The sequence below is a fragment of the Barbus barbus genome (genome assembly GCF_936440315.1).
Source record: "Barbus barbus genome assembly, chromosome: 25".
Taxonomy (NCBI): domain Eukaryota; kingdom Metazoa; phylum Chordata; class Actinopteri; order Cypriniformes; family Cyprinidae; genus Barbus; species Barbus barbus.
In genome coordinates this window covers 7,448,100-7,474,688 of record NC_136753.1, presented here as the reverse complement: position 1 = coordinate 7,474,688, position 26,589 = coordinate 7,448,100, and the positions used below count along the sequence as shown (strand labels likewise).

At 36.9% G+C, this 26,589-nt stretch overlaps 2 protein-coding genes across 5 annotated transcripts; one reads left to right on the top strand and one right to left on the bottom strand.

The window, feature by feature from the left end:
• The first annotated feature begins 335 nt into the window (after positions 1 to 335).
• LOC306845320 (islet cell autoantigen 1-like protein) lies at positions 336 to 15,607 on the top strand. 4 transcript variants are annotated; one of them, XM_079378035.1, is made up of 17 exons: positions 350 to 400; positions 639 to 871; positions 1,857 to 1,894; positions 1,999 to 2,170; positions 5,553 to 5,625; positions 5,922 to 6,045; positions 8,443 to 8,641; positions 8,738 to 8,863; positions 8,967 to 9,065; positions 9,150 to 9,232; positions 9,888 to 9,934; positions 10,042 to 10,110; positions 12,028 to 12,276; positions 13,363 to 13,629; positions 13,750 to 13,845; positions 13,930 to 14,046; positions 14,357 to 15,607. In XM_079378035.1, the coding sequence occupies exons 3-16, from the start codon at positions 1,881 to 1,883 to the stop codon at positions 14,043 to 14,045; spliced, it is 1,734 nt and encodes a 577-aa protein (XP_079234161.1). In that variant the 5' UTR covers positions 350 to 400; positions 639 to 871; positions 1,857 to 1,880; the 3' UTR covers position 14,046; positions 14,357 to 15,607. The 4 variants fall into 4 exon arrangements, with proteins under 4 accessions (XP_079234160.1, XP_079234162.1, XP_079234161.1 ...); XM_079378034.1 differs by lacking the exon at positions 639 to 871 and having other exon boundaries at positions 336 to 400; XM_079378037.1 differs by lacking the exon at positions 12,028 to 12,276.
• On the bottom strand, positions 15,484 to 25,408 carry LOC306845321 (protein FAM117B-like). Its single transcript, XM_079378038.1, has 8 exons — positions 24,987 to 25,408; positions 23,390 to 23,542; positions 22,753 to 22,836; positions 22,558 to 22,668; positions 19,812 to 19,955; positions 18,450 to 18,675; positions 18,241 to 18,361; positions 15,484 to 17,801 (listed from the first exon to the last, which is right to left on the bottom strand). Exons 2-8 carry the CDS (start codon positions 23,408 to 23,410, stop codon positions 17,513 to 17,515), a joined length of 996 nt encoding a protein of 331 aa, XP_079234164.1. The 5' UTR covers positions 23,411 to 23,542; positions 24,987 to 25,408; the 3' UTR covers positions 15,484 to 17,512.
• Between the last annotated feature and the right edge of the window lie 1,181 nt (positions 25,409 to 26,589).

Below are 26,589 nucleotides of genomic sequence, written 5' to 3'. Positions count from 1 at the left end.
GTCTGACCGTGCTGGAAAACCAACCTAGACCAGAAAAACATATTTTTAAGCAGGGTTATTGTAGCCTACTATATTGTGCATTTACTTAAATCATTTTAGCTGTAACTTCACAAAAGAACAATACAACCACAAAATGATTTCTTATACTAGGCCTATACATTGCAGGCCAGTAGTCCTACAATAATTTTTTTCTTTGTTTAATTCCCCACAAGAGCAGTTTCACTTGGCCAGTCTAAATTAAACGTTATAACAGAAAGCTATGAATATTTTCCTCAATCCATTGAGAACTATGAGCTTATGTCTGGGGCTGACTGTATTGCGCATGCGCTCTCGCTGCCTCTCAGCTCACGGGAATGACGTGGGTGAACGTTCCCATCGGTGCTCAAGGCAACGTCAGCGGGTAAGGAAATGCGATGCCCTAATAACAATTCCTTAAAATATATACTGAATGCAAACTGTAATTTATCAGGACCCGTATAGTGTCGGTTTCGAACTGCAGACTGAAGTCGCCATGTCAAATGCGTGTTTTAAGTTAATAGGGTTATTGTAGGGAAACGCAGCGAGAGCTCGATGACTCCTTATCTTGTTTGGGATCCGGTAACTGTCTTTTCACAATATTTATTCGTTTATCTTTGCAGAGTTCTGCATACACTAGGAATACATGGTTCAGTCTATCTATTCAAAACAAAGTAGCAGTTGTGTACACTAAAATGCTTGGAAAAATACAAGCAAACGTGATAAAAGCGAGCAGGCTGCTGCTTGCAACATTGTAACCAGACCCATGATGATGATGATGAGGAGGAGGATGAGGAGGAAGGTGCGATCACAACAGCGTCAGCTCATAAACATGCGTTTTGTTTTGCGGAAAAATGTAAGTTTTTACGTATTTAGTGACTAAATTGTTAAACAACCTTTTAGGTCGCTTATACACTAAACATTAGTGATGTTGAATGAATGTCAGGACAGGTGTCTGGTTCTTATTACAGTTTCTTTTGGCTTGCATTAAACGTTTGCTTTTGTGTGTGTGTGTGTTTGTGTTTCTTTTTTGGGGGGGATGCGGTATGTGTCATTGATTTTGGTTATTCGTGACCGTGAAAGACATGGCAGTCACTGTGAGAGCTAACAGCTGTTACCTCAAAAGAACAAAAAGACAGCAGTTTGCAAAGGGCATTCCGTTTATTTTGCCATATTAAGTATTCTTATGTATCAACTGAATTTCCTCAAAGCTCAGATTTATTTATTATTCATTTAAATTGTCCAGCAGTTACTCTTATTTATAGTATTGAAATAATTTCATAAATTTTTATTGGATGAAAAAAATTAAAATACAAAACATTGCTGGTATTTTATCTAGTTATTTATATGTCTGTAAAATTTCTCTTATTTTCACCAAAACTGCAGATATTTGAAAAATACAGTAAATCTATTGTTGTGAAATATTATTACAGTTTAGATACAGTTTAAATAAACTGTTTTCTATTTTAATGTATTTGTCTGTAATTTGTTACTGTGATGGCAAAAATGTATTTTCAGCAGTCATTACTGCAGTTTTCAGTCTATGATCCTTCAGAAATCATTCTAATATGCCGATTTGGTGCTCAAGAAGTATTTCTTATTATTATCATTGTCGCAAACTGTTATGCAGCTTAATCTTTTTGTGGAAATCGTGACTTTGATTTATTGAAATATTTGAAATAAAAATAACTTGTAACATCAAAAAAAAAAAAAATCTATTGAATGCATTCTACTGGAATAAATATATTAATTTCTTAAAAGAATGACTGACACCTAACTTGGTAGTGTAGATCTGATCTTGTGACCCAAGCCATGATTCAATATTTCTATCCCATTTGCAGATTTAAGCCACACTCATCAAGAAGATGGACAGCTATGGGTTTGTATCTTGACTTTGTCCAATGAATGTTATGTTACCCCTCCTCATCTTATATTCTATTTTTAATAACAAGTATATCTGAAGAACATGCTATGTTCTTTCAGGTTCTCCAGTGACATGTTCAGTGGCAGAGCAGTTCTGGGGGAGGACAGCTCGGTCATGGCCCGAATGCAGAAGAAGTTCTGGAAGACCAAGCAGGTTCTGATCAAGGCCACAGGGAAGAAAGAAGATGAGCATGTGGTGGCATCTGACGCAGATCTTGATGCCAAATTGGAGGTATGAGCACCCTTTTAAATGTAGTAAAATGACCTCTGTGAAGTCAGCTGTAGGTGAAAGTGTAACGTCACTGGGCCAGGTTTTTCTTTCAGTGACCATGTATTACGCATTTCGTTTTTTTTTTTAATTTTAAAGCAAAATAAAAAACAAAAATATTGTTTGATGTGTGTATGCCTGACAATGACAGAGAAATGACTGAATGAGATGGAGGGAAGTTAATGGTGTACTGTCACATGATCACAGGGAAGAGAGGAGATGAATATATTTCTAGATGATGCTGTACTTTGATCAACTGTGCTTGATTGTACCACTGTGTACAGACATCCAGTCTAAATGGCCCTGGCACTGTCTCTGTCACTGTCTTGACTGCCTTTCTTTTATATGTATACACACACACACACACACACACACACACAACTGCCTTTTCTTCTCCCTTTCCCTCTTTACGTATTCAGGCAATGCATTCCCTATATCAGCAGTCCAATGCGGATTTAGGTAGGATACACAGACTCACACATAGACGAGACAAACTCAGCCATGCCATGTCAGAAATGAACAAGGTACACTGCCGTTTTGTAAATTAAATTAATACTTTCATTCAGCAAGGGTGCATTAAATGATCAAAAGTGATAGTAAAGACATTAAAAGATTTCAATTTCAAATAAATATGGTTATTTCTCTATAATTTTGTTTTACGTTTTTTTGTTTTGTTTACAGGTTTTCACAAAAATATTAATCAATACAACTGTTTTCAACGTTGATAATACTAAATGTTACTTGAGCACCAAATAAACATTAAAATGATTTCAGATGTATCATGTGACACTTGAAATTGGAGTAATGGCTACTAAAATGTAGCTTTTCCATCACAAAAATAAATGGCATTTTAAAATATATTCAAACAGAAGACATGCATTTTAAATTGTAATAGTACTTCACAATATTGCAGTTTTTCTACTATATATTTGGTCAAATAAATGCAACATGGTGAGAAACATCTTACCAGCCCATCAAATAAAGTGATTTTTTTTAACAATATCATGCCTAAATTGTCCCACCTGGCAGATAGCACTGAAATATGTGTCCTGCTGAGACTGTGTGTGTGGGCACACACTTTTTGCAATTTCTTACAGCACCAATATTTAAAAGCTCACTAGGATTGTTCAGAAACTAACTATATGGACCTAAAATAAATATTATGAAATAACAGAGAAATTTACTTTAGGGGGATTTTGTCCCAGATTTTTGAACATAGTAATTATAAATTTTGTCCTCTCAAACTCATGTCATTCCAAACCTGTATGGCTTTTGACTTGAAGGTTGGGAATAACATGAGGGGGGAGTAAGTGATGCCAGAAATGACATTTTTGGGTGAACTCTCCTTTTAAGTATTTGGGGCACTTGTACCCCAAGCTTTGGCTCCTTTTTGATCTTGCACTCCAGGCTTTAGGATCTGAATACATGAACATTGATTTTATTGAGTATGGATTTATTTTAGCCTGGAAGTGTTGTATTTGGTTGGCCGCATGTGTGAGAGATAATCTACTTTACATTAGTTGACACTGGGTTAATCGTTAGATGTTATAAAAGAAAGTAGCTGATTACTTGGAATCGAGACCTAATACAAATCTGTAGACCACTCACAGTTTAAGGAAGTGTTTGTGCGTGTGTTTGTTTATGTGTGCTTGTCTAATCTTGCCCTGCCTCGGGCTGTTACACTTAAGCATATCCTGGTTTACTGATCATTAGATGGTTTCCAGTGTAGAGGAGGAGAGCAGAAGACAGGCCATCGTAAACCCCCCGGCTGCTTGCTTAGTGAACAGGTGTATCCATGTTCTTTCTCTGTTGAGCCACAGCTGCCGCCTGCCGCTATGATCATATGAATTGGCTTTTAGCCTGTTTGGTAACAAAGCACTGTTTCCTCTTAACTTGAAAACAATAATGCATTATTGTGTGAAATGGTGGGATTTTACATTAGTAAATTCAATAAAAGTGTTTATTTAGGAGAGGCTGTTGTACAAACCTGATTCCTGAGGGTGTTGTTCTTGCATGTTTGTCAGGCCTGTGAAAAAGTTAAACAGTAAGCTGCTGAACTCAGAACTCACTTGCAGGGGTCACACCTTCATCAGCACACATGGACCTTATTCTGGGTGGATGCCATATTTAATTTGATCCACATGAATATACTGTATTAATACAAGAAATGACTCCAGTAATACTTTTATTCTGAAGTAGATATGGATTTTTCCCCCCTGCGACTATGATTATTTGAATATTTTCCTTACAAACCTGCTTAAACACAGTAGTTGCGAAGACTTAAGGCTGGTAACCGGAAGGTTGCTGGTGTGAGCCATGAACTATCACCATTGTGCCCTGTAATAAGTATAATGCAGGTCGCTTTTGATAACAGCATCTGCTAAATTATCACCTACACTACCATTCAATAGTCTGGGGTCAGTAAGATTTTCAGTATTGACTCTTGTGCTCACCATGGCTGTATTTATTTGGTCAAAAAACAATAAAATGGGAAATATTGTGAAATATCATGACAATTAAAAATAACCTTTTTTGTATTTTAAAATGTGATTTATTTCTGTGATGTAAGCTTAATTTTCAGCAGCCATTACGTTAGTTTTCAGTGTCACTTTATCCTTTAGAAAATGTTCTAATATGCAGATTTGGTGTTTAAAAACTTTTATTTTTATCATCAATGTTGAAAACAGTTGAATATTTTTTGGAAATTCTTATACTTTTCAGGATTCGTTAACAAATAGAAAGTTCAAGTTTTTTTGTAACATTATAAATGACTTTGCTGTACGTTTTGAACAGTTTAATGCATCTTTGCTGAATAAAAGCATTAATTCTTGTGTGCCTACTTCCCAATGTTTTAGAATGTGAGTTGGGGTTTCACTGGTATTTTCTGTATCCCAGTGTTTTCATCCCACTATTGAATGCTGGAATCGGTCCTGTTCCTATATTTGGCTTCTCAAAGCTTTTGAAACTCTCTCTAGAACAAAGGCAGCTCAACAGAATGAGTCATTTATATTTTGTTGTGTCAGTTTCTTGTATTATGTAGTAGAGAACATTCTCATGCTCTCTCAGACAGTCAGGGACTTAACATCCTTTGTTGCCATGACAGCAAGACTGGAAAGGCATTTTTCTTGTGTTCTAATGTGTTTGTTTTTTTGGAGTCTTTAGTGTGGGTGACCATATGTTCTGTCTGAGTATATAAATGCTGAAAATAATGAAAGGTTCAGAGATATTTTGATGTGTTGCAACAAACACAGAAGTACTGCTTCCTTTTTAACATTTGTAATAAAAACTAAAATAATGAACTATTATCTGCATTTGATAATAATAATGTGTTATCTGTTTCCTCCAGTTTTTCCGTTCAGTCCAAATCACTTGCACAGAACTCCTGAAAGTGATTGAGAAATACCAGCAAAGAATCACACGTGAGTGAGGAACATGATCTTCCACCTTCTTTGTGTGTGCAAACACAGAGTCTTGTTCAGCTTGTTTTGAAGGCCTTTGCATGCAGTGGAATACAGTACATTTTCTCCGTTTCCATGAATGCTGTTACTGTGGAGTCAATAGCCAATTTTAAGCATAATTCTGCAAATGTGTTCTTGTGGTTCTCATAATTGATAACGCTCAGCACATATAATCAAGCCACATATTGTTTCTAATACTATGAGTTATTGTTGTGGTAATAACCCCGTTTTTGCCTCCTGTGACCTCCTCTCTTCAGACCTCTCTCAAGAGGAGAATGAGCTCGGACTGTTCTTGCGCTTCCAGGCAGAGCATGATAAAACAAAAGCAGGCAGTATGATGGACGCCACCAGTAAAGCCCTCTGCTGTTCTGCCAAGCAAAGGTAGGCACTCCTCTACAAATATGAACAAATCAGGGCTTCAGATCATTAATGCAATTTATTTCATGATGCTTTGATAGTTAATACATGCATATGTCATGATTGAATACATTGCAGTTAGGGAATGAGTCATGATGGTTGACTGATCAACTAGTCATTCAACAACTAAGCAGTTTGGTCAGGGTATGAATATATACACACATGTGTAAGTATATATGTATGAATATTATGTATATGCATACACTCTTTCAAAAGCTTTTAAGTCACAAATGAATACTGTTATTCAGCAAGGCTGCATTAAATTCATTAAAAAAAATTTTTTTTTTAATAAATGCTGTTATTTTGAACTTTTTGTCCATCAAAGAATCCTGTAAAATACATTACAGTCTTCACAAATAAGCAGCCCAACCATTTTTAGCATTGATAATAAAAATGTTTTTTGAACACCACATCAGCATATTAATATGTGTGTGTGTGCATGTTTATGTGGTTTATGAGGACACAAATTTGTGACATGGGTATGACAGAGGTATTACAATATGAAGGTGGTTTATGAGGACACTGCTTATGTCCCCGTAATTCAAAAGGCTTAAAAAACATACTAAATGGTATTTTTTTTGAAAATCTAAAAATGCACAAAGTCTCCTGTGTGGGCTAAGTTTAGGTGTAGGGTTGGTGTAGGGCAATAGCACACACAGTTTGTTCAGTATAAAAACCATTACGCCTATGGAGAGTCCCCATAAACCACAAAAACCAACGTGTGTGTGTGTGTGTGTGTGTGTTTGTATAGGTGCATCTCAGTAAATTAGAATGTCGTGAAAAAGTTCATTTTTTCTTGTAAGTTATTTCAAAAAGTGAAACTTTCATATATTTTTTATTCATTGCATGTAAAGTAAAACATTTCAAAAGTTTTTTTTGTTTTAATTTTGATGATTAGAGCTTACAGCTGATGAAAGTCAAAAATCAGTATCTCAAAATATTAGAATATTTACATTTCAGTTTCAATTAATGACCATCCCTACAGTATAAATTCCGGGAATCTCTTGTTCTTTGAAACCACAATAATGGAGAAGACTGCTGAAGACGAACATTGACGCCCTCCACAAAAGAGGGTAAGTCACAGAGGATCATTACTGAAAGGGGTGGCTGTTTACAGAGTGCTGTATCAAAGCATATTAAATGCAAAGTTGACTGGAAGGAAGAATTTGGGTAGGAAAAGGTGCACAAGCAACAGGGATGACTGTAAGCTTGAGAATACTGTCAAGCAAAGCCGATTCAAACACTTGAGAGCTTCACAAGGAGTGGACTGAAACTGGAGTCAGAGCATCAAGGGTCACCACGCTCAGACATCTTCAGGAAAAGGGCTACCAAGCCACTTCTGAACCAGCGACAACGTCAGAAGCGTCTTACCTGGGCTGTGGAGAAAAAGAACTTGAATGTTGCTCAGTGGTCCAAAGTCCTCTTTTCAGATGAAAGTAAATTTTGTCTCAGAGTGGAAGAGTGGAGAGGCACAGAATCCATGTTGCTTGAAGTCCAGTGTGAAGTTTCCACAGTCAGTGATGATTTGGGCTGATGTCATCTGCCGGTGTTGGTCCACTGTGTTTTCTGAAGTCAACAGTCAACGCAGCCATCTACCAGCAAATTTTAGAGCACTTCATGTTTCCTTCTGCTGACAAGCTTTATGGAGATGCTGATTTAATTTTCCAGCAGGGCTTGGCACCTGCCCACACTGCCAAAGGTACCAAAAGCTGGTTCAATGACCATGGTGTTACTGTGCTTGATTGGCCAGCAAACTCGCCTGACCTGAACCCCATAGAGAATCTATGGGGTATTGTCAAGAGGAAGATGAGAGACACCAGACCCAACAATGCAGATGACCTGAAGGCTGCTATCAAAGCAACCTGGGCTTCCATACCACCTGAGCAGTGCCACAAACTGATCACCTCCATACCATGCCGAATTAAGGCAGTAATTAAGGCATAAGGAGCCTCTACCAAGTATTGAGTACATATACAGTAAATGAACATACTTTCCAGAAGGCCAACAATTCACAAAAAATGATTTTTTTTTTTGGTCTTATGAAGTATTCTAATTTGTTGAGATAGTGAATTGGTGGGTTTTTGTTACATGTGTATATTTGTTTTCATTTAATTTGTTAAATTGGAAAAATAATGCCAACATAGAAACATTTTCCTAGTGATCTGTTTTTTTTTTTTTTCACTTTTCCACTTAATTACTCAGTTATTGCAAATCATTATGTTACTTTGGCAGCCCTAGAAAGAATATTTCTATATTCTGCAAACACTAAAGATACACTAACTTCTCTGTCCTTCTGTGCTACATTCACTCAACAGTCATGCCACTGGCAACAATTTCTGTCTTGTCCTCTGTCATGTCCAGGTTGGCGTTGTGTCCCCCTCTCCATCGTTTGGAACAGGAAGTGGAGACGTTCCGGAGGAGAGCCATTGCAGACACCCTGCTGACCGTGAGCCGGATGGAGAAAGCCCGTACTGAGTACCGCGGAGCTCTGCTCTGGATGAAGGATGTCTCGCAGGAACTGGACCCAGATACTTACAAACAACTTGAAAAATTTCGCAAGGTCAGACTGCGGCAAAGCGAGCAATTGAAGGGGGGGGCTTGCATCTGTATACCACATGTAGGTTGAAGTGTCTTATTTATGTATGTTTGTGAACAGGTTCAGGCCCAGGTTAGAGGAACAAAAGTGCATTTCGAGAAACTGAAGAATGACGTGTGTCAGAAAGTGGTAATGCTGGGTGCCAGTCGCTGCAACATGCTTTCACATTCCTTATGTACTTACCAGGTGAAATGTGTAATACTATTTTCCTTCCACCTGTTATTCCTTAAAGCCTGTTTCACTCTTATTTTTGAAACCTTTTCTCATCCTGTATTGTTTTTTTCTGTAGACAACGCTCTTACAGTACTGGGAGAAGACTGCACATGTGATGTCTGGCATCCATGAGGCCTTCAAAGGATATGTACCCTACCAGTTCACTACCCTTAAAGTAGGTGCCCATGCACAAATCCCCGAAGTTAAACTGTTGTCATGAGATTTAAGCTCTCATTTGACAACATTTGACTCATTACAGGAATTAAGGGACCCATTGGATCAGATTGTGTCCACGCAGACAGCAGAGGACAGCAAAGACGAGGAAAATACGCATCCAGACAAGTGAGAACACCGACATAGTTTGGCCATGAGCCAGCCATTTTCAGCTTCTTCTTTATGTTTTTTGTGTGTAATATACAACACAATGCTCAATGAATCTCACACAGACAAATCTAGCGGTCTCAGTTTTCTTCATTCTTTTTCATCAACAAAGCATGTCTTTTCCCTTGAAGGCACCCTGCTTGCCTCTCATTTTCAGATCTTTCATTCGCTCTCTTTCCTCATTCTCTGCAACCCTCCGTGTCCCTCAGATTAGGTCTCTTCAGACGAGGGGCCTCTTTGAAGGCTCTGGTTACTGATCTGTGAGTGGAACATTGTAGTTCTTTTAGAAACTCCTGCTACCTTTGTGAACAGGAAACACTGCTTAAAGTTCCACTGTCATTTCCTATCTTGGCAGCGGAAAATGTGACAGTATATTTATTCCTGTGCCATCTGTGTTAGACATGCTGTTGTACAAAACTGTGACCCTCACTTGCTTCCTAGAAAAATCGCTGTGACTCACTCCAATTTGTCAATTTAGACTTAATTTAAGGTGTTTTGTAATTCTAATCTGATACTGTGTGTCATAGTAATGTGAATCATCTCTTCTCTGCATCCATTTAGTCATGCATCAGGGTGTCTATTAACTTAATTTGGTGTTTGTATGTTTATGTTTCAGTCTTGTTTCACTTGAAGATGAACAGCTGGGTGAATCATCCGATACTGGTATGTTCAGCTTTTAAAGCACATTATGGGAACGCACAGGATTGCCTAATGATTTTCTATTGGCTCAGGTTTCTTAAAAAGATGTTCTTTCTTTGTGTTTTTAACAGTTTCTACTCGTGCGGTAGATGGACAGAGTAGAGGATCTGACAGTTCTTTGTTTGCCAGTCTGGACTCTGGTATGTTGTGTGTGTGTGTTAGCATATTAGGCCTTGCCCCACAACTCATTGCTACTAATTGACTAGTCATCCAGAAACATAGTCAACTAATAAAGGGTTAGTTCACCCAAAAATTACAATTCTTCAAAAAAATTCAACAATTCTTCTCCCCGAGTTACCGTCCTCCGCCATTTGGGGTACTCTCCAAAATGGCGGAAGACGCTAACTCGGGGAGAAGAATTGTTGAATAAATTATGTTGTTATTGTTTTCTTTGCAAACAAAAGTATTCTCGTAGCCGATGTCACATGGACTATTTTACCGATGTCCTTGCTACGTTTCTGGACCTGGGAACATTGCAGTTGCATTGCTGTCTATGGAGGGTCAGAGAGCTCTATATAATATAGATATATAGATATAGTTATAAAAAATATCTTAATTTGTGTTCCAAAGATGAATGATGGTTTGCTTGGTTAGGGTGAGTAATTAATGACAGAATTATCATTTTAGGGTGAACTAACCCTTTAAAGCTGCAGTTCATAAGTTTTGCCTCTTTGTCACCATCTCTGTTTAAAAACCTACAATTGCAGCTTTTTGCGGAATTATCTTCCTTGTGTGGGTTGTGCACTGGTACGGCTCCAGCGCGGATGAATGTAATGTTTTGAGGAGTATGTGTGGCTGTCAGTCACTGCACCGATGTGGATACTGTACTTAGGAATCACAGATTCTAGCCTATGTCTTGGAATATGACCCAAATAAGAATTTTCACTGGATATTGTCATCTGAACAAGTAAGCAACAAGTCTGCCACTTTTGTTCTGACCAGCTGAGGAAAAAGCATTACAGTAAATCGCGCTACCAATGGTGATTAAATCTAACAATCAATTAACTCATATCACATCACACCGTGCAAATTATTATTATTGTTATACTTTTTTCTAAAACTGTTAATGTTAACAACATCAGCATTGCATGACTATGTGTATTGTGTGTATTAGCATGTAGATTTCAATTTCTGTACAGTCTAATTTTTAATTGTCATACCATTCAAATTTCATATAAAGAAATTATTTTAATCCAAAAAGCAAATTATTCTTCCTTCGAACTGGTTGTCTTTTAAAATACAAAAACTTGTATAATCCCTATCTGTAATCGGATGCACATTTAAAACTGGAATATAATTTAATTGAAATCACATGTATTTCATAAACACAAAATCCTTTCTGGATTACAATCCCATGTCAAAATGATAAATTATTATTCCAGCTGCTGTGAGAAAAGGCTATAATCGATCCTCCACCTGCAGCATCCTCACATGCGATAGCCTGTTAGCTGGGCCAACTTCTTTGTTTACAGACGTGATGTAATCACGTGGCAGCATGCTCCAATTTCCTGCAAATTCCTGCTAGTACCACTCAAATTAGAAAACTTTATTATAAACCTACCGTTGTGAATCAGGCTAAAGTAAGGCGATAGTTTTGAACACTGGCTGGTTATCTACTGTTATGTACTCAAATATTGATTTCGGATCATTTTTAACCAAAGACAGTTACGGACTACAGCTTTAAAATAAATTGCAAATGACGTTTTAGTTATTTTAGACAGTAATTTAGTCATCTTCATTGTTATTCAAATCCCTACATAAGCACACAATAATGTAATTAATTGGAAAATGGTTTCAAATGTTGGCAACGACTTTTTAAAATGTTTTAATGATTTTTTTAATATGTTGTCATACCGCTCAGCCCTAGATTTAATTTCACTTCAATGAAGAAGCAGCACAACTAAAGTCATTTGATCAGTTGGCACAGAATTAAAGCATCAAATATTGATATAACTAATCAACTTTTTGCATAGCCGGTGCAACTCCTAGTATATTTGAGCAGCTTTTATTTATGCCTGTTTGTGTTTCTCATCTTCATATCTGCTCCTGTACTGCAGCATTGAATGAACAATTAGGCCCTATTGGTGGAGATAGCACAGATGACGACCTCCTATTATTGACCCCTGAGTCTGGCTCGACCCCTTCTCTCATTCCAAACTTGACCCCGACCCTACACCCGTCCATGTCTGTTACGCAGCCTCAGATACTGCAGGAGGCCTCAAAGCCTCCTACTATTCAGTGGGGTGTAGGCGTATCACATGAGGAAAAGCAAGATGCCTTACCCAGCAGTCTACCACCTGAAATAGGTATAAATAACTTGACTGGGCATCTCCTTAATGCCCAGGGCTCCCTTAGCGCCTGTTCTTACTCTCTAAAATCAGTCTTAACCCCCCTTCGGATCTACTTTAACACCCTGATCTATCAGTTTTTTTAGGTTCCAGAGGAATTATTCAGAAACTTTTTATGCTTACGGCTCTTTTAGATTTCCTTCTCCACTGTTAAAACTCTCCAGGTGATTCTGACTTTTTTTCTGTAAAACTGTTAAAAAGCATTTTTAAGAACTGTACTTTCCTCAGGGTTACTTTCTTTTCCCCCAGCTTTTTGTGCTCTGTTTGATTTTTATGCACTCTTGGAAGATTTTGGGGACTTCTTTTTCACATTTTAAACCTAAATTGACCTCTTATATTTTGATTACGCAACTATGTTTTTCTTGAAGCTTCCCGTGATTCTTTTTTACTACAATTCTGCTACGCTACACTACTGCAAAAAGTTTTTACAGTCTCCATATTTTTGTGTTGTTTTCAGTACAAATATCTAAATATTCTAAAACAAAGATGCATTTAATTGAGAAGCAAAAATGACATGAGATAGCAAGTCTTGTTTTTTTGAAAAATGGGTGAGTTTAAACTTCTGGTAAGAAATTGGGTTAAGAAAAAAAAAAAAAAAAAAAAAAATATATATATATATAATATATATATCTTCCTTTGAATTAAGTTCAGCAGATTTTCTTTCTCATTAAAGCTTAAACTCGTTTGATATTTTTATCACAAAACAAGACTTAATATCTGATGTGATTTGGCTTCTTAAGATAATAAGTCTTGTTTTTTTTTGCAAAATTTTTCTTGGCAAGAAAAATGAATTAGTTTTCCTTTTTTTGTCAGATTTTTCTGACACCACTGGCAGATCTTTTTTCTTGTTTTAATATTAAACTCCCCTAATTTTAATACATTTTCAGAAAACAAGTCTTAGTATCTAATATAATTTGCCTTCCAAAGTACATTTTTCTTGATTAAAGAATGTTTTGTGCCGGAAAACAAGACAACAGTACTGAGGAAGCAATTAGCTTTTTATGGTGTAAAAGCCTTATTATCTTCTTATTTTTATTGTTCTAGGCAGGGATCTGTTGTCTGAGGCTCTAGACTCTGCGGGGGTGAAAGAAGAGGAGGGAGAGAGAGGTGACCTGGCCTTCCTGCAGGATCTGCTGAGTCCTGGGGCTGCGGGTGGCACTAGTGAGTTTAGTAAGGCATGGCAGGACGCTTTCGGCTGTTTTGAGGCCCCTCCTGCTCCCGTTACTGCTCCTTCACCACAAGCAGGAACGGTAAACACACCCACTGGCTTCCTGCCATCACAGCTCCTGGACCATAGCCTTAGCGCCACAGGTTTGCACAATCTTTTATTTGCCCTCTGCTGGCTGGAGGAACGAACAACAATTTTGTTGTGCGACTAGTATTCAGTGCAGTCACTGTGATGTTCATATTCATTCTCTTTATGTTGTTTAGGATGGGCGACTCCACCTATGTTTCAAGCCCTGCCCCTCCAACCACCTTCCAGTAGAGGCCAGCCTACCCAGAATAGTCCACATTCCTCTGCCAGTGGTGAGAGTTTTATATGACATGTCAAAAATTAACAGATGGATACAGATGATCTTTTTTAGTGATTCGTCTCCCTGTGTTTTTTAGCACCTAAGGGAAGCTCCAGGGACATGTCTGCCTGGTTTAACCTCTTTGCAGATTTGGACCCTCTGTCCAACCCAGACACTATTGGACGCAGTGATCAGGAGTTCCTCAATGCCTGAGGTGTGGTTTTGTGAGTTTGTATATGTTTATCACTGACAAATAAGTCCCAGGTTTATAAAAATGTACTATTTATTTTGGTGTTGATATTATTGATATTAAATTTAGTGTTGATATTGTTAACTAAAACTAATAAAATAGTTTTTGTTATTTTAAATAAATCTGAGATAAAAAATAATATTAGAATGGAAATAGCTAACTGAAATAAACTGGAAAAGTTCAAGTTGGAAAACTGAAATAAAAATAAGCTTTTTTCTTCATCATGATATGAGGAGATTGTGCATGTCATAACGCAGCCCTTTACCTCTCTCAGTGAAGGATGGTCTGGAGCTTTATCACATCCCAAATATTCTTTGATGGAGTGCATATCCCAAGCCTGTATTCGGAGCTGGATCACTACCTCTCCTGAAACAGTTCAACCTGAGCCAAGGAAGCATCCAGAAATCTCTATCCATATAAAACACTGGAAAGTTTCTGAGATATGGGAATGTCTCTCTTTTCTCCGTTCTTTCATTGTGTGTGTGAATTTACTATATGTTCATTAGGTCACCGAAGGGTGAAATGTTCAAGACTTCATCTCTATATCACTATAGTGTTGTTACCTGAGAGTAAAGTATCTGTTACTTTATGAAGTGCACATGTTTAAAGGGACATGAAGGAGGATTTGCCCATCTCGTATATGGGGGGCTGTTTTGCCTAGGACCAAACCTGCGTAAATGGGTGTATATCTGTTTGCTTTGTACGACAGGGGAGTTTTAATGTCCAGAAACAGGGTTACAGATTTATATAACATCTATTATAGATTATAGACTGTATTTTTAATCAAAATTTGGTGGGAATGAGAAGGTCACAGTTTAATGGAGCTAATCAAAAGTGATGCATTCTTGTTTTCAGTTACAGAAATGCTGAAACACTCTCACTCAGAGAAATTACGTCTCCCAAATGTTCTTCACTGTCACACTGTGATGCAAAACACTGGAATGTGTTAGTGAACATGTTTTTGTATTATTTTATTTCGTTTGCCACTTTTAGCACAGGTTTATGTAAATATCCTACTATAGAAAACATTAAACATTTCATTTTATCCCAGATGATCATGTTTAGTTTTACTAAACTGATGAGACAGATGATTATCATGTCTCATCAGGAGTGACAAATTGGTGAAGAAATCAAGTTATTGCTTGCACTAAACTGTCTCAGAGTCTCGGATTGTTCTAGAATGTATATTGTCTGTATTAAGCATAGACATGTTCGTTGATCTGAATGGCTTTGTCTGTACATTTCGCACAGGATTTCACTCCATGTTTAATGGAGCAGGTTTTTGTCTTTGAGTGGTTGAACATTTTGAAGTGTCACTTTGTGTTTGGAACTATATGTTGAGATGTAATTGTATCACTTTTTTTTGTAAGCAAAAGAATGTACACCGCACCATTCGCAGCTGCTTTCATCTGTTTATTTTATGCAACTTTGCCTTTGTTTCAGTTAAATAATGTACAATTTCATTGAAAGAAACTGGATTGAGAGATTTTGCATTTGAGAGCAAATAAATCTTGAGTAGAATTCCATTTCTGATTGTTATTTCTCATATTATTTGTCAATATAAAATCCAATTTTATCCTGTCAGGAAACCAGTTACATCCATCTAGAAATGCATTCACAGACAGAAAAACATCTTGTAACAACTTGAATTCAATAACACCTGTCTAATTTACACACTTCTCGATTTCAATTCAGTATTAAGGCAATTGCATACAATTTGTTCAGGATTGCCCGTTTTCTTTCAACTTTTTTTTTTTCATCTTTTTGGAAGAAAGGAAGCTTCACGGCATGATTAATGGTAAATTTCACAGTATAAAGATGCTACAGTTCAAATCAGTTCACTATTAGCTAAAGCCATGCCTCCATCTTTTAAATGATTTGCATCCCGTTTCTCTCGCTGTTATTCATGACAAGTCTTTCATATCCAGTGTGCTCTGATAGTCTGATCTATTTTCCTTCACTCGATTGAAATTACACTAATGGCAACTTTCTGTTGAACTAATCTTGAAATTTAGCAACAGAACTGATGTGCACCATAATCATAATACTGTTCGGTACATTTGATCTATGTCTCCACCTAATGCGTGTCCAGGCTGTTCGTGTACCATCAAAACTTCCTCTCGCCAGCAAATCACATTAGCACATACAGGTTACGTATATGGGGAAGGGCTCTATACATTTAAGGGGTGAGACTGGATGTAGGGACAGACGATGATAGAAAAAGGCTGTATGCAAATGGGGTCCTATGAACGAGTGGTGGGAGTCAGGCACATTTGTTAGTCCTCCTCAAATCTGCTACAACATTTCTGGTTGTTCTTCCAGCACTATTCAAACTGCATGTAAACTATGAGCAAGCAAAACTGTGACATAAAACCTCAATTTCCCTAATAAATCAGATCACTTACATTTACACTACAGGTCAGAAGTTTGGAAAAATTCAGATTTTTTAAAAGAAGTCTCTTATACTCACCAAAGCTGGATTTATTTGATTAAAATACAGTAGAAACTGTCATTTCTGTTTAAAATAATTGTTTTCTATGTTAATATAGGCCTATTTTAAAATATAATTTATTCCTGTGATGGCAAAGCTGAATTTTCAGCAGGCATTACTCCAGTCTTCAGTGTCACATGATCCTTCGGAATTATTATTGGTACTCTATTAATAACAGTTCTTATTATTTCTAATGATGAAAACTGTTTTTGCTGCTTAATATTTAGTGGAAATCCTGACTGATTTTTTTTTTCAGGATTCTTTAATGTATAGAAAATTCAAAAGATGTCATTTAATTGAAACAGAAATGTCTTTACTGTCACTTTTGATTTAATGCATCCTTGCTGAATAAAATAAAATCTATTAATGTCTTAAAAACGGTTTTCATCAAAGATGATAAGAAACGTTTCTTGAGCACCAAATCAGCACATTAGAATAATTTCTGAAGGATCATGTGATACTGAACACGAAAATTCAGTTTTGCCATCACAGGAATAAATATTATTTCACAATATTACTGTTTTACTGTATTTCCAATCAAATAAATGCAGCCTTGGTGAGCTTAAGAGACATAATTCAAAATCAACCAAAATCTTAATTATTCCAAACTTTTGTGTAGGTGAAAGAATGCAGCTATACTTAAGAAAATTCATGGTAAAATGCAATAAATAGTAGAGAAAGTAAAAAGCAGTGCAATACTAAAACTGTTTCATCTATATACATACACCATTTTCAAAACCTCCTTTCGATCCTCCTTGAACTTAAGATAACAAAAACAAAATAAAAACCTCATGTTCAAGTTTCACACTGATATCCCTCGGAGTTGTTCAGAACCGGTTCTTGATTAAATTCCTAACAAAGCTCTGACTCTATCAGACGATACAGGAGTGTGGGAAAAATGGCATCTCTGTTCATCAGCTGAGATTCCTCTGTTCCGTTTTAACCCTCTGGCTCCTCAAGATGTCGTGGGAGGCATGGGGACTGACGTCCACGGGACAAGACGGGACCCATGGAGGGGGACAGGCTCCTCACCGCGACCCCACCCAGAGGCATCAATGAGGGGGAGATGCTGCGGTATCCCACCCCGCTACGGAAGTTCAGCTCCTGGGTGGGCAGCAGAGGCTTCAAGATGCTCACCAGGCAGAAAGCAGAGCCGCTTTTGGGAATGAAGTTCACCTTGTTTCTGTCTGGGCAGAGATATGGAGGAATCTCTTGGAGAGGCCTTGGCCTGGAACAGAAGATGGAAAGACCAGTTCATGGCTCTTTCATGAAAATGTATCTTTTATACTGATAAAAATATGAATGTCCCTGGCAGATAAATCCCTCACAATTCTTTTTTATGTGTGGAAACCTTTATTAGAAAATAACTAAGTCTTGGAATTTTCTACGCATGAGATACAAATGAGTGTGTGCCATCACTTTTTTTAAAGTCCAAAGTCCCACCTCAGCAGTACTTTTATAATTTTTTTAAAAAATATATGTTTTACACAAAATACAATATTAATTGTATTCATCAGCTCAACTTTTCAATTCTGTTACCAAAGTTATCTTGTATGAAAGCCCATTTCGGCCAAATAAGAAAAAAAAAAATTACCCTATTTTATACTTTTATTCATCGGTAAAAGACATCAACAGACAGACAAAATGTCTACAAAGCGGTTACTCACTGGTTTTCTTCAAAAGCTTTGACTCTCTCGCAGCCCTCCGGAGGCTCACGTTTGAACATATAGCTGTTGTTGGGCTTTGGAGATGAAGCATATTTGGGCAGAGGAGACCAAGGTCCGAGGTCTAAGACAGGAAAAGGGAATATTTAGGATTCAAATAGTTTGATTTTAGGTTATTGTGTGATGATCATGATGCTGCGTGTGCTTCTGACCTCTTTCTTTGCTCTCATTGAGCGTGTCTTCCAGCGGGCTGTTTCCAACCGTGTCGTTGAGGATGCTGAGGTACGAGGGTGAGACAGAGTCAGCCCGGCTGCTGCTGTTGCTACGGTTACTGCCGAGGCCACCGTTGGAGGGTGTCTGTGTGTCAATACTGCGTGTGCTGCTGCTGCACTGGGGGAGGGGCGGGGGCGCGCGGTGCCCATCAGGAACGTCCTGTGGCTAAAACACATACGCACATTTGCTTAATTAGGACAAAAGCAATTCTTGTTAACTGGATTCCACCAAACATTGTGCACCGATAAGCTTTGGTATAGTCCCTATCCACCTTTTTCCTAATGAGGATGTTGCGTTTTAAATTATGAGAGGCACTTTTGGTTGAAAGAAGTACTGTTCAAACAGACGGAAACAAATAATTTCAAATCATAATCATAATGATCCATCAGTTTGACTGAATGAACTGTACAATTTCCTTTAGACGTCAGGAGAATAATGTAAGCTTGATATTTTAATGTGACATGGTATAACAAAAATATCTCTCTTGAGTCCGCTGCATTCTTTCCTCTTGATTATTTTCTCTTTTTTTCTTTGTATTGTAACGATATGAAAAAAACAACATATACTGCACATTTGCAGTCTGCTCTCCTTGATTAGATTTATGATATATCTCATGAATAATTCACTGGTATGCACCAAAAATTCTCTTGTTTTTCTCCCCAAACCCTTACATTTCTTTCCAGTTTTGTTTTCACACCTACCTCTTTTTAACAGTGTTTACTGAAATGATAACCTGAAACAAGTTTGTTGTCTTTCAAAATGACAGAAAATACTTTGAAATATTATCATTCAATGTTCCAGACAATGAAGATTTATGATTAAGGCAACATATGCTATATAATACTAATTTGTTAATGTTTTCACATTTTTAAATGTCCTTTTAATGATCATTGGTTGAAGGGTTAGTAGAATAATGTCACCTTGATATGAATAAATAATAAAAAATCAACTAAATTACAACTGCTACAAGTACATTTGCAGAAAGAACATTCTTTGTGCTCCAAAAGCATAAAATAACAAATACAGTTTTATTTATCATATGTTCTCATGTCTATTGTGTTTTTGTAAAGTCATAATTCTGTTACAATACTTTTTTGATATGTTTGCGATACTATTTACTAATTTTCAGTTTTGGGGAACTGTATTAAAACCAGTTTGACCCACAAGCATCATTAACCATAATATGGAACTCACCCACAATAACACAATGAAAATTGATATATTTTGACCACTTAACTAGGAAATGTCTCTGGTTTCTTACTCTATAGCTGCTGAAAAAAAAGTTGTTGAGATGCACTCACTACTATGATCTCATCTCGCTCCACAGTGTCTCGTATGATGATGCGTTCAATCTCCTGGTTGAGCCCCTCTATGCTGTTCCGAAATCTGGGAGGTGTGGACTTAGAGATGGGGATGGGAATCAGGATGGTTTTAGGCATCTGAGACTGAGAGTGAAAAAGAGGAAAGGATACTTCAGAAATGTGTGTATGGGTCCACAAACATTCCCGCTGTAGGGGAAACCAGCCTTCTGTGTAATCCTGTTAGAACGACTCCCACACACATACACAATCTCTACAGTCTCTCCACAGCCAAAAATCAAACATTATGCCAGGCTAAGAGCCATCATTATACACAAACCACTGACTACAGAGTAGAGCATTACCATTTGAGAGCCCATTACTGCTGAGCTTGAGGGGGCTTATTTTGAGTATAGTGTGATGTCAGTGCTCTTTCTCAATATTTTCTTCATGCTCTTAGGATTTTTTGCCATTTATAGTTTTGGATAGCTAAAATTGTGCCCTTTTTCTTTCTCTGTGTACCGCATTTCTCAGAAACAAGCCCTCTTGGTTTTTGAGATATATTAATGAAACCTCTCCTATCTTCAAAACACAAAGGAATATTCCAGGTTTGGTATGAATTAAGATTAATCTATGGAAATTCTGCCATGCAAAAACTAGTTTCCACTTATTCCGTCCATCTTTAAAAAATCTGGATTACAGTGAAGCACATGGAAGTGAATGGCGCCAGTCTGTAAACGCTGTAATACTTGCTTCCATTATTTAGTAGTATAGCCACAAGATGTGCATTGTGCATGTTTATATGAATGTTAAAAGTCCGTTCACACAGAAATGTTTTTTCATTCCACTGCACTACTTTTCCATTGCTTTTCTATGGAAACATGAACAAAATAGACCATTTTCTCAAAATGCCGTTTCAAGTTAAAATAAGTTCAACTAAAAAAAAAAAAAAAAACGTGTTTGCATTTTTCAACGCAAAAACTCAATCTGTGTAAATGGCCCCTTACATGATTTTAATGTATAAAAATTGATCACTAACCTTTTGTATGTTTTTTTTTTAATTGTATAATTTTGTTGCAATGAAAACAAAATGCCTAAAAACGTTCAACCCCAGTAAAAAACTGTTCCAACTTTACGTGAAATTTTCGATCATGCAGATTCTTATTTAAATGACTGAATTTCGCAAAATTTCCTTGAGCAATGGTTAATGTGAGTACAGTACAATAATTAATTGTAACTAAGTGTAAGTACCTCACCATAACCTCAAAATCTAAATTATTTTTGTGGTAATCAACATTAGCCCACAAATGCTAATGATTGAGCTAGGGCTGCCCTCAGCTAAAGATTTTTCTGGTCAACCAGTAGTCATTCATTTGAAGCATTACTCACACATTTATTAATAAACCATTTAAATCATAATAATGAGCCTTTAATTGCCTACATAGCCTAATAAGCGCTCACGTGCACGCATAAGCTTGCCATAGCACACCGACAGAAGAATGAATGATTATGAATGTGTCAGGGGAAAACAGTAGGGAGACTGGATTAACATTTTAAAAATGTATTGATAAACTAGTGCTTTCTTTGTTTTCGATTTAAGAAAAGTCGGCGACAACAACTCGTCATCTTTGCAGTAGTGGATGCGCTTGTATGCATGTTTCATACAGAATCTGACAATATTTGTTTTTCATTTGAATCGTTTTTTTTTAAGTAGACATTTCACTCTCTAAAGATATATTTTTTCATGTCTGTAAGACAAATATAAATGAAGTTTCGCGCTCAAGTTCACAGATATTGAGACGCCAGAAAGTGCATCCTGTTTTCTTTCATTATTTCACAAAAGCGCAATGTTATGTTGTTATTGTGAGTGCATAAAAATAAGTGTCTTTACAGATCTGAAAGATGTATCTGTATGAGCAAAAATGAGGGAGTATTTTAAGCACCGCACCGGCGCCTCCATCTATCCTGCGCTATTCAGCTTCCACACTCCGCAAAGACACAAGAGCGCACATTTTCCATGTTAACATTAAATTGAGCGGCCATGTAACGTTGCTGCTTCTTACATATTTTAGATGATAAGCCATATTTGAGGGCGATGAATGATAGTTGAGCATTTGGATCTCCTGCCCGATGTACTGTATTTCCACAAAGACCAGCCGCTAACGATCTGCGTGACTTCGCCAATGTGGATTTTTATTTATTTAAATATTTTCTGCGACTAAGTGACTGATAAATTTTGGTCGACCAAGCCTCTTCTGGTCGACTAACGGTTAGTCGACTATTACGGGGCAGGCCTATATTAAGCTTACCTTAACCTGAAATATTCCTTCAAGTAAACAATCAAATGTCTTCTACTAAGGGAGCTCATTTGCATGCTAAGTTGCCATGTATAATTAATTGCACAAATGTTATAAAAATGCACACGCATGGAAATACAATGTGTTCTTCATCCAAAGGCTGTGATGGTGAAGGCAGGCTGCAAGAGGACACTTTGTAATCTACTCTAAAACCAGCAACTGTCCTTTGGGACAATCCTGTCCCCCAGTCTCCGAGGGGCCAGAGAAACTGCAAAACTGGGACAGATATGCAGGAAAGTGGGGCGCTATTCAATTCTCCAGACGTTTGGCCTACTTCAATTCTGCAGCGTGTACTAGCCCAGGTTATGGTGGTATTATTAATGAGGTACAAGAGCACCCCGTTATTCATATACAAGCACAAATGGTGGCTGCTGGGATGCGATGAAGCCCACCTGTGATTGGATGATGGCATGGTTTCCATTAAAGGGGGATTTGCGGTCTTTGTCCCGGCGATGGCGGCTGCTGCGTTTGCTCCGCTGGAGTTGTTGTCGCAATTTTGCGATCTAAAAGAAGTCAAAACAGAGATGATGAATAGCATAGTACGAGGAGGGTGGATCAGCACGTTATAATAGCTCTAGATGTCTCACCTCTTTCAGCTGGTCAGTGCTGCCGCAGGAAGCCGATCGCTTATGAGAGCCTCTCCTCCGCTCATCTACCCAGGCCCTAGGGGTCTGACAAGGAAAAAAGAGAGAGAATGAACGAAGAACAGAGATTGCACCAAACAATTCAAGCACTGACTGATTCATTCATAAAGCGACACAAGGAAGGGAAGATTAATCAGTCTTTTTTTCGTATGGCTTCAGGAACATTTGAATGAATCTTCTTCTTTTTATCAGCATAACAACCACAGTAACTATTAGCTATCATTTCAATTTTTTTTATAAAATTACAAAACAACCTTTTTTCACCCTATAACACATGGACAAGAAGAAAATATACCAGGGTGCTTGTGTGTAAAAAACTTCATGCATGTGTGTGTAATATACAGTTCATTATATATTTTGTATACTATTATATATTTAATTATAATATAAATATATAAATATGATGCAAAGAAAATGATACCTATTTTTTCACATATATTATACTTCAGTGTTTTTATATATTACATTTTTACATACTATATATATATATATTTCTCTGTCCTTATGGTATAATTTTGATCATTCAGTGTATGTAAGTGTTATATATATGCATAGCATTCAAACGGTATAAATGTCTCACCTGGGTGGCCTTGTCCCTCATTTAGAGGGTGTGGTGGGCGGAGCTCCCGTGCCGCTGCCAGGTCCTTGATAGGCCAGAACTTACAGGTGAGTTGAAGGGAGGAGGATCCCTTATTGTTTCAGCTGGTGGAAGGGCTTTCGAAGTGACCAGCGACTAAGGTAAAAAGAGACGAAAATATTAATATATTTAGCATTATTTTAGAAGGTTAGATTGTAATTTTTTAAAAATCTTTTTTATTCTGCACAGCAAAAACTGCTGACCAGCTGACCCAGCATTTACCCTCCTCTCCTGCAGTAAAACAGTCATTATCTCTTGGCCTCTATCCATAATCTCTTAATCCATCATGTGTGGCTCCATTTTGTTTTAACGTCTGTTCCCCATTTATATGCTCCGCAATCTTATTGTTCTTCACAACACCACATTTTTTTCTCCCTATGTCTGTTCCTACCATATATGTGACCCTGGACCACAAAACCAGTCGTAAGTTGCTGGGGTATATTTGTAGCAATACCCAAAAATATATTGTATGGGTCAAAATTATAGATTTTTCTTTTATGCCAAAAATCATTAGGATATTAAGTAAAGATCATGTTCCATGAAGAGATTTTGTAAATTTCCTACCGTAAATATATCAAAACTTAATTTCTGATTAGTAATATGCATGGCTAAGGATTTCATTTGGACAACTTTAAAGGTATTTAAAAAAAGTTTGCACCCTCAAATTCCAGATTTTCAAAAAGTTGCATCTCAGCCAAATATTCCTATCCTAGCCTAACAAACCATACATCAATGGAAAGCTTATTTATTCAGCTTTCAGATGATGTATAAATCTCAGTTTCAAAAAATGGACACTTATGACTGGTTTTATGGTCCATGGCCACATATAAGCAAACAAAAACACAAGATTACTGAGGTCCCTTTGTAAAATTCCTGTGTCCTGGTTTGACATTCTGTAATATAGATTTTTATGCATTACTGTAAAAAAATTGAAATACAGTCTACAGTCAACTGAAGGCTTAATGATTGTAATGGTTGTTGTTTAAAACGCAATGTTGTTTACCCACACAGTGCCCCCTAAAGCCTGTTTTCAGCCATGGTGTTTGCCATGGCAACCAATTTAGAAAAGGTGTAATGTTAATACAATGCAGAACATGCTGCAAGACCAAATTAATTAAATGTATTAATAAAATAAAATATTTTGGTGAAATGATTCATCGTTAAAATAAAATGATCCAAAACAGTATATACATATAACATCAATGAATCAAATAATTTCATGCAGACATGTCAAAACTCTAATTATGCGTTTATAATGGTTTTTGCCGATGGATTAAATGATCGCAACAGACGCAGAGTCGCATCCGTGTGAAATCTGCAGCACCGCGCCCCGCGCTCAGGAATAATGAAAACAAGACCATGAACCGCATGCATCTCGGTTTGTGCCAGTGCTTCATAGATTACACTGGTCACATTATTCATAATCTACAACAGTTTCAGGGATTCAATTATTCGGCGTGCATCCACAGCATCCACAATAGAACAATAATATGCAATGCATTGCTAAATAACCGCACGATGTTTCAAATAGGCTACGCACCTTTGACTGATGAGACAATAACCGCACGCGGCGCGTTCATGGTCCTTTGCGATAAAAAGAAAAACACAATGGTGTGATATGGATGCAGCGTTCAGAAGGTCGTTGGAAAGCAGGTTGGTTGTTGGTGGAGGGCGGCCGGTGTTGCTGGGTCAGAGAAACAGATTGAGGATGCGCAGTGCCGTTGCTATGGGCGTTGCTGCGCTGCTGGGGGTCGATGGCTGTCGCTGTGTAAAGGTGATGCTAGAGCTGTAATATCGAAGCGAGTGAATTTATGAACTGATCCTCGTCAGCTGAAGGATAAAAGGCTCAAAATTCTCTGTTTTATGCGGTTGCAGACATGTCTTTTGGGGAGGGGCGGTAAGGGTCCCCCTCGGAGGACAGCTGGCGTTGAGGTGCGCGCTCGGTTCCGTGCTCGTGCCCGCGCACACCAGACTACGTTACTGTTGCTGAGGCGCGTGGTGCTGTTTTCCTCCGTGCTGCTGATGTCTGCTCCACGGCCAGAGATGGGCGCTATCACGATATAAATATATCAAAAGTCACAGGTACAATACACAATGTATATGTAATAATGCATAGATGTATGTATTCTTATATATAATGAAATAGTTTTTAAAATTGATAACAAATGTAAGAAAATAGACCAGAAAATAGCAGCATACTATTATTCTATTGAAAATGTGAAATTATGAACACAAGAGCAAAATAAATAGGTATATATGCATGTGTGTGTGTATATATATATATATATATATATATATATATATATATATATATATATATATATATATATATATATATATTTGCTGTACAGCTGAGAATAGTAATATAATATTTTATATTTTAATATAATTATAATATAAATAAATAATATAATTAGTATGATATAAAATAAAATAAATATGGTATAATAAAATAAAACATTTCTATAATATTTTAATATATAATATTACAATATAATTAAAAAGATGACTGGTACATAAAACACTTTGTGTATATATATATATATATATATATATTATATATAACTAGTAAAACAAAAATGTTTCTTGTCTATAATATAATATTCTTTTTAACTTAATGATATTTCAATTATAATTTATATAGTTCAGATATTTGTCAATTATAAACGGCTAAAACACATCTCTTCCATCCTCAGTTGACCCTCTAATTCTAGCACCCTCTATTCTAACTCTATTTTATCTATTTGTTTTATATTCATTAAAAAAACAACAACACTTGACCCTCTAACACTTGCAATCTCTATTTTATTTCTATCCTAACTACTTGTTTTCTTTTTATTTATTATAAAAATGCCCCTCCAACACTATTCTCTAGGTTATTCTTTTGACTTGTTTTAGTTTATTTATTTATTTTTTAAACGACTCTAACAATAGCATCCCTATTCTTTTTTTCTATTCTATCTAGTCCTACTTGTTTTATTTTTATTTATTATATAAAACCCCTTGCGTACTGCATTAGGCTAACTGAGACTTGTCACAACACTTACATATCATTGCTCTTTTGTTGATGTTGTTTGCTTCTATTGTCCCCATTTGTAAGTCACTTTGGATAAAAGTGTCTGCTAAATGACTTAATGTAATGT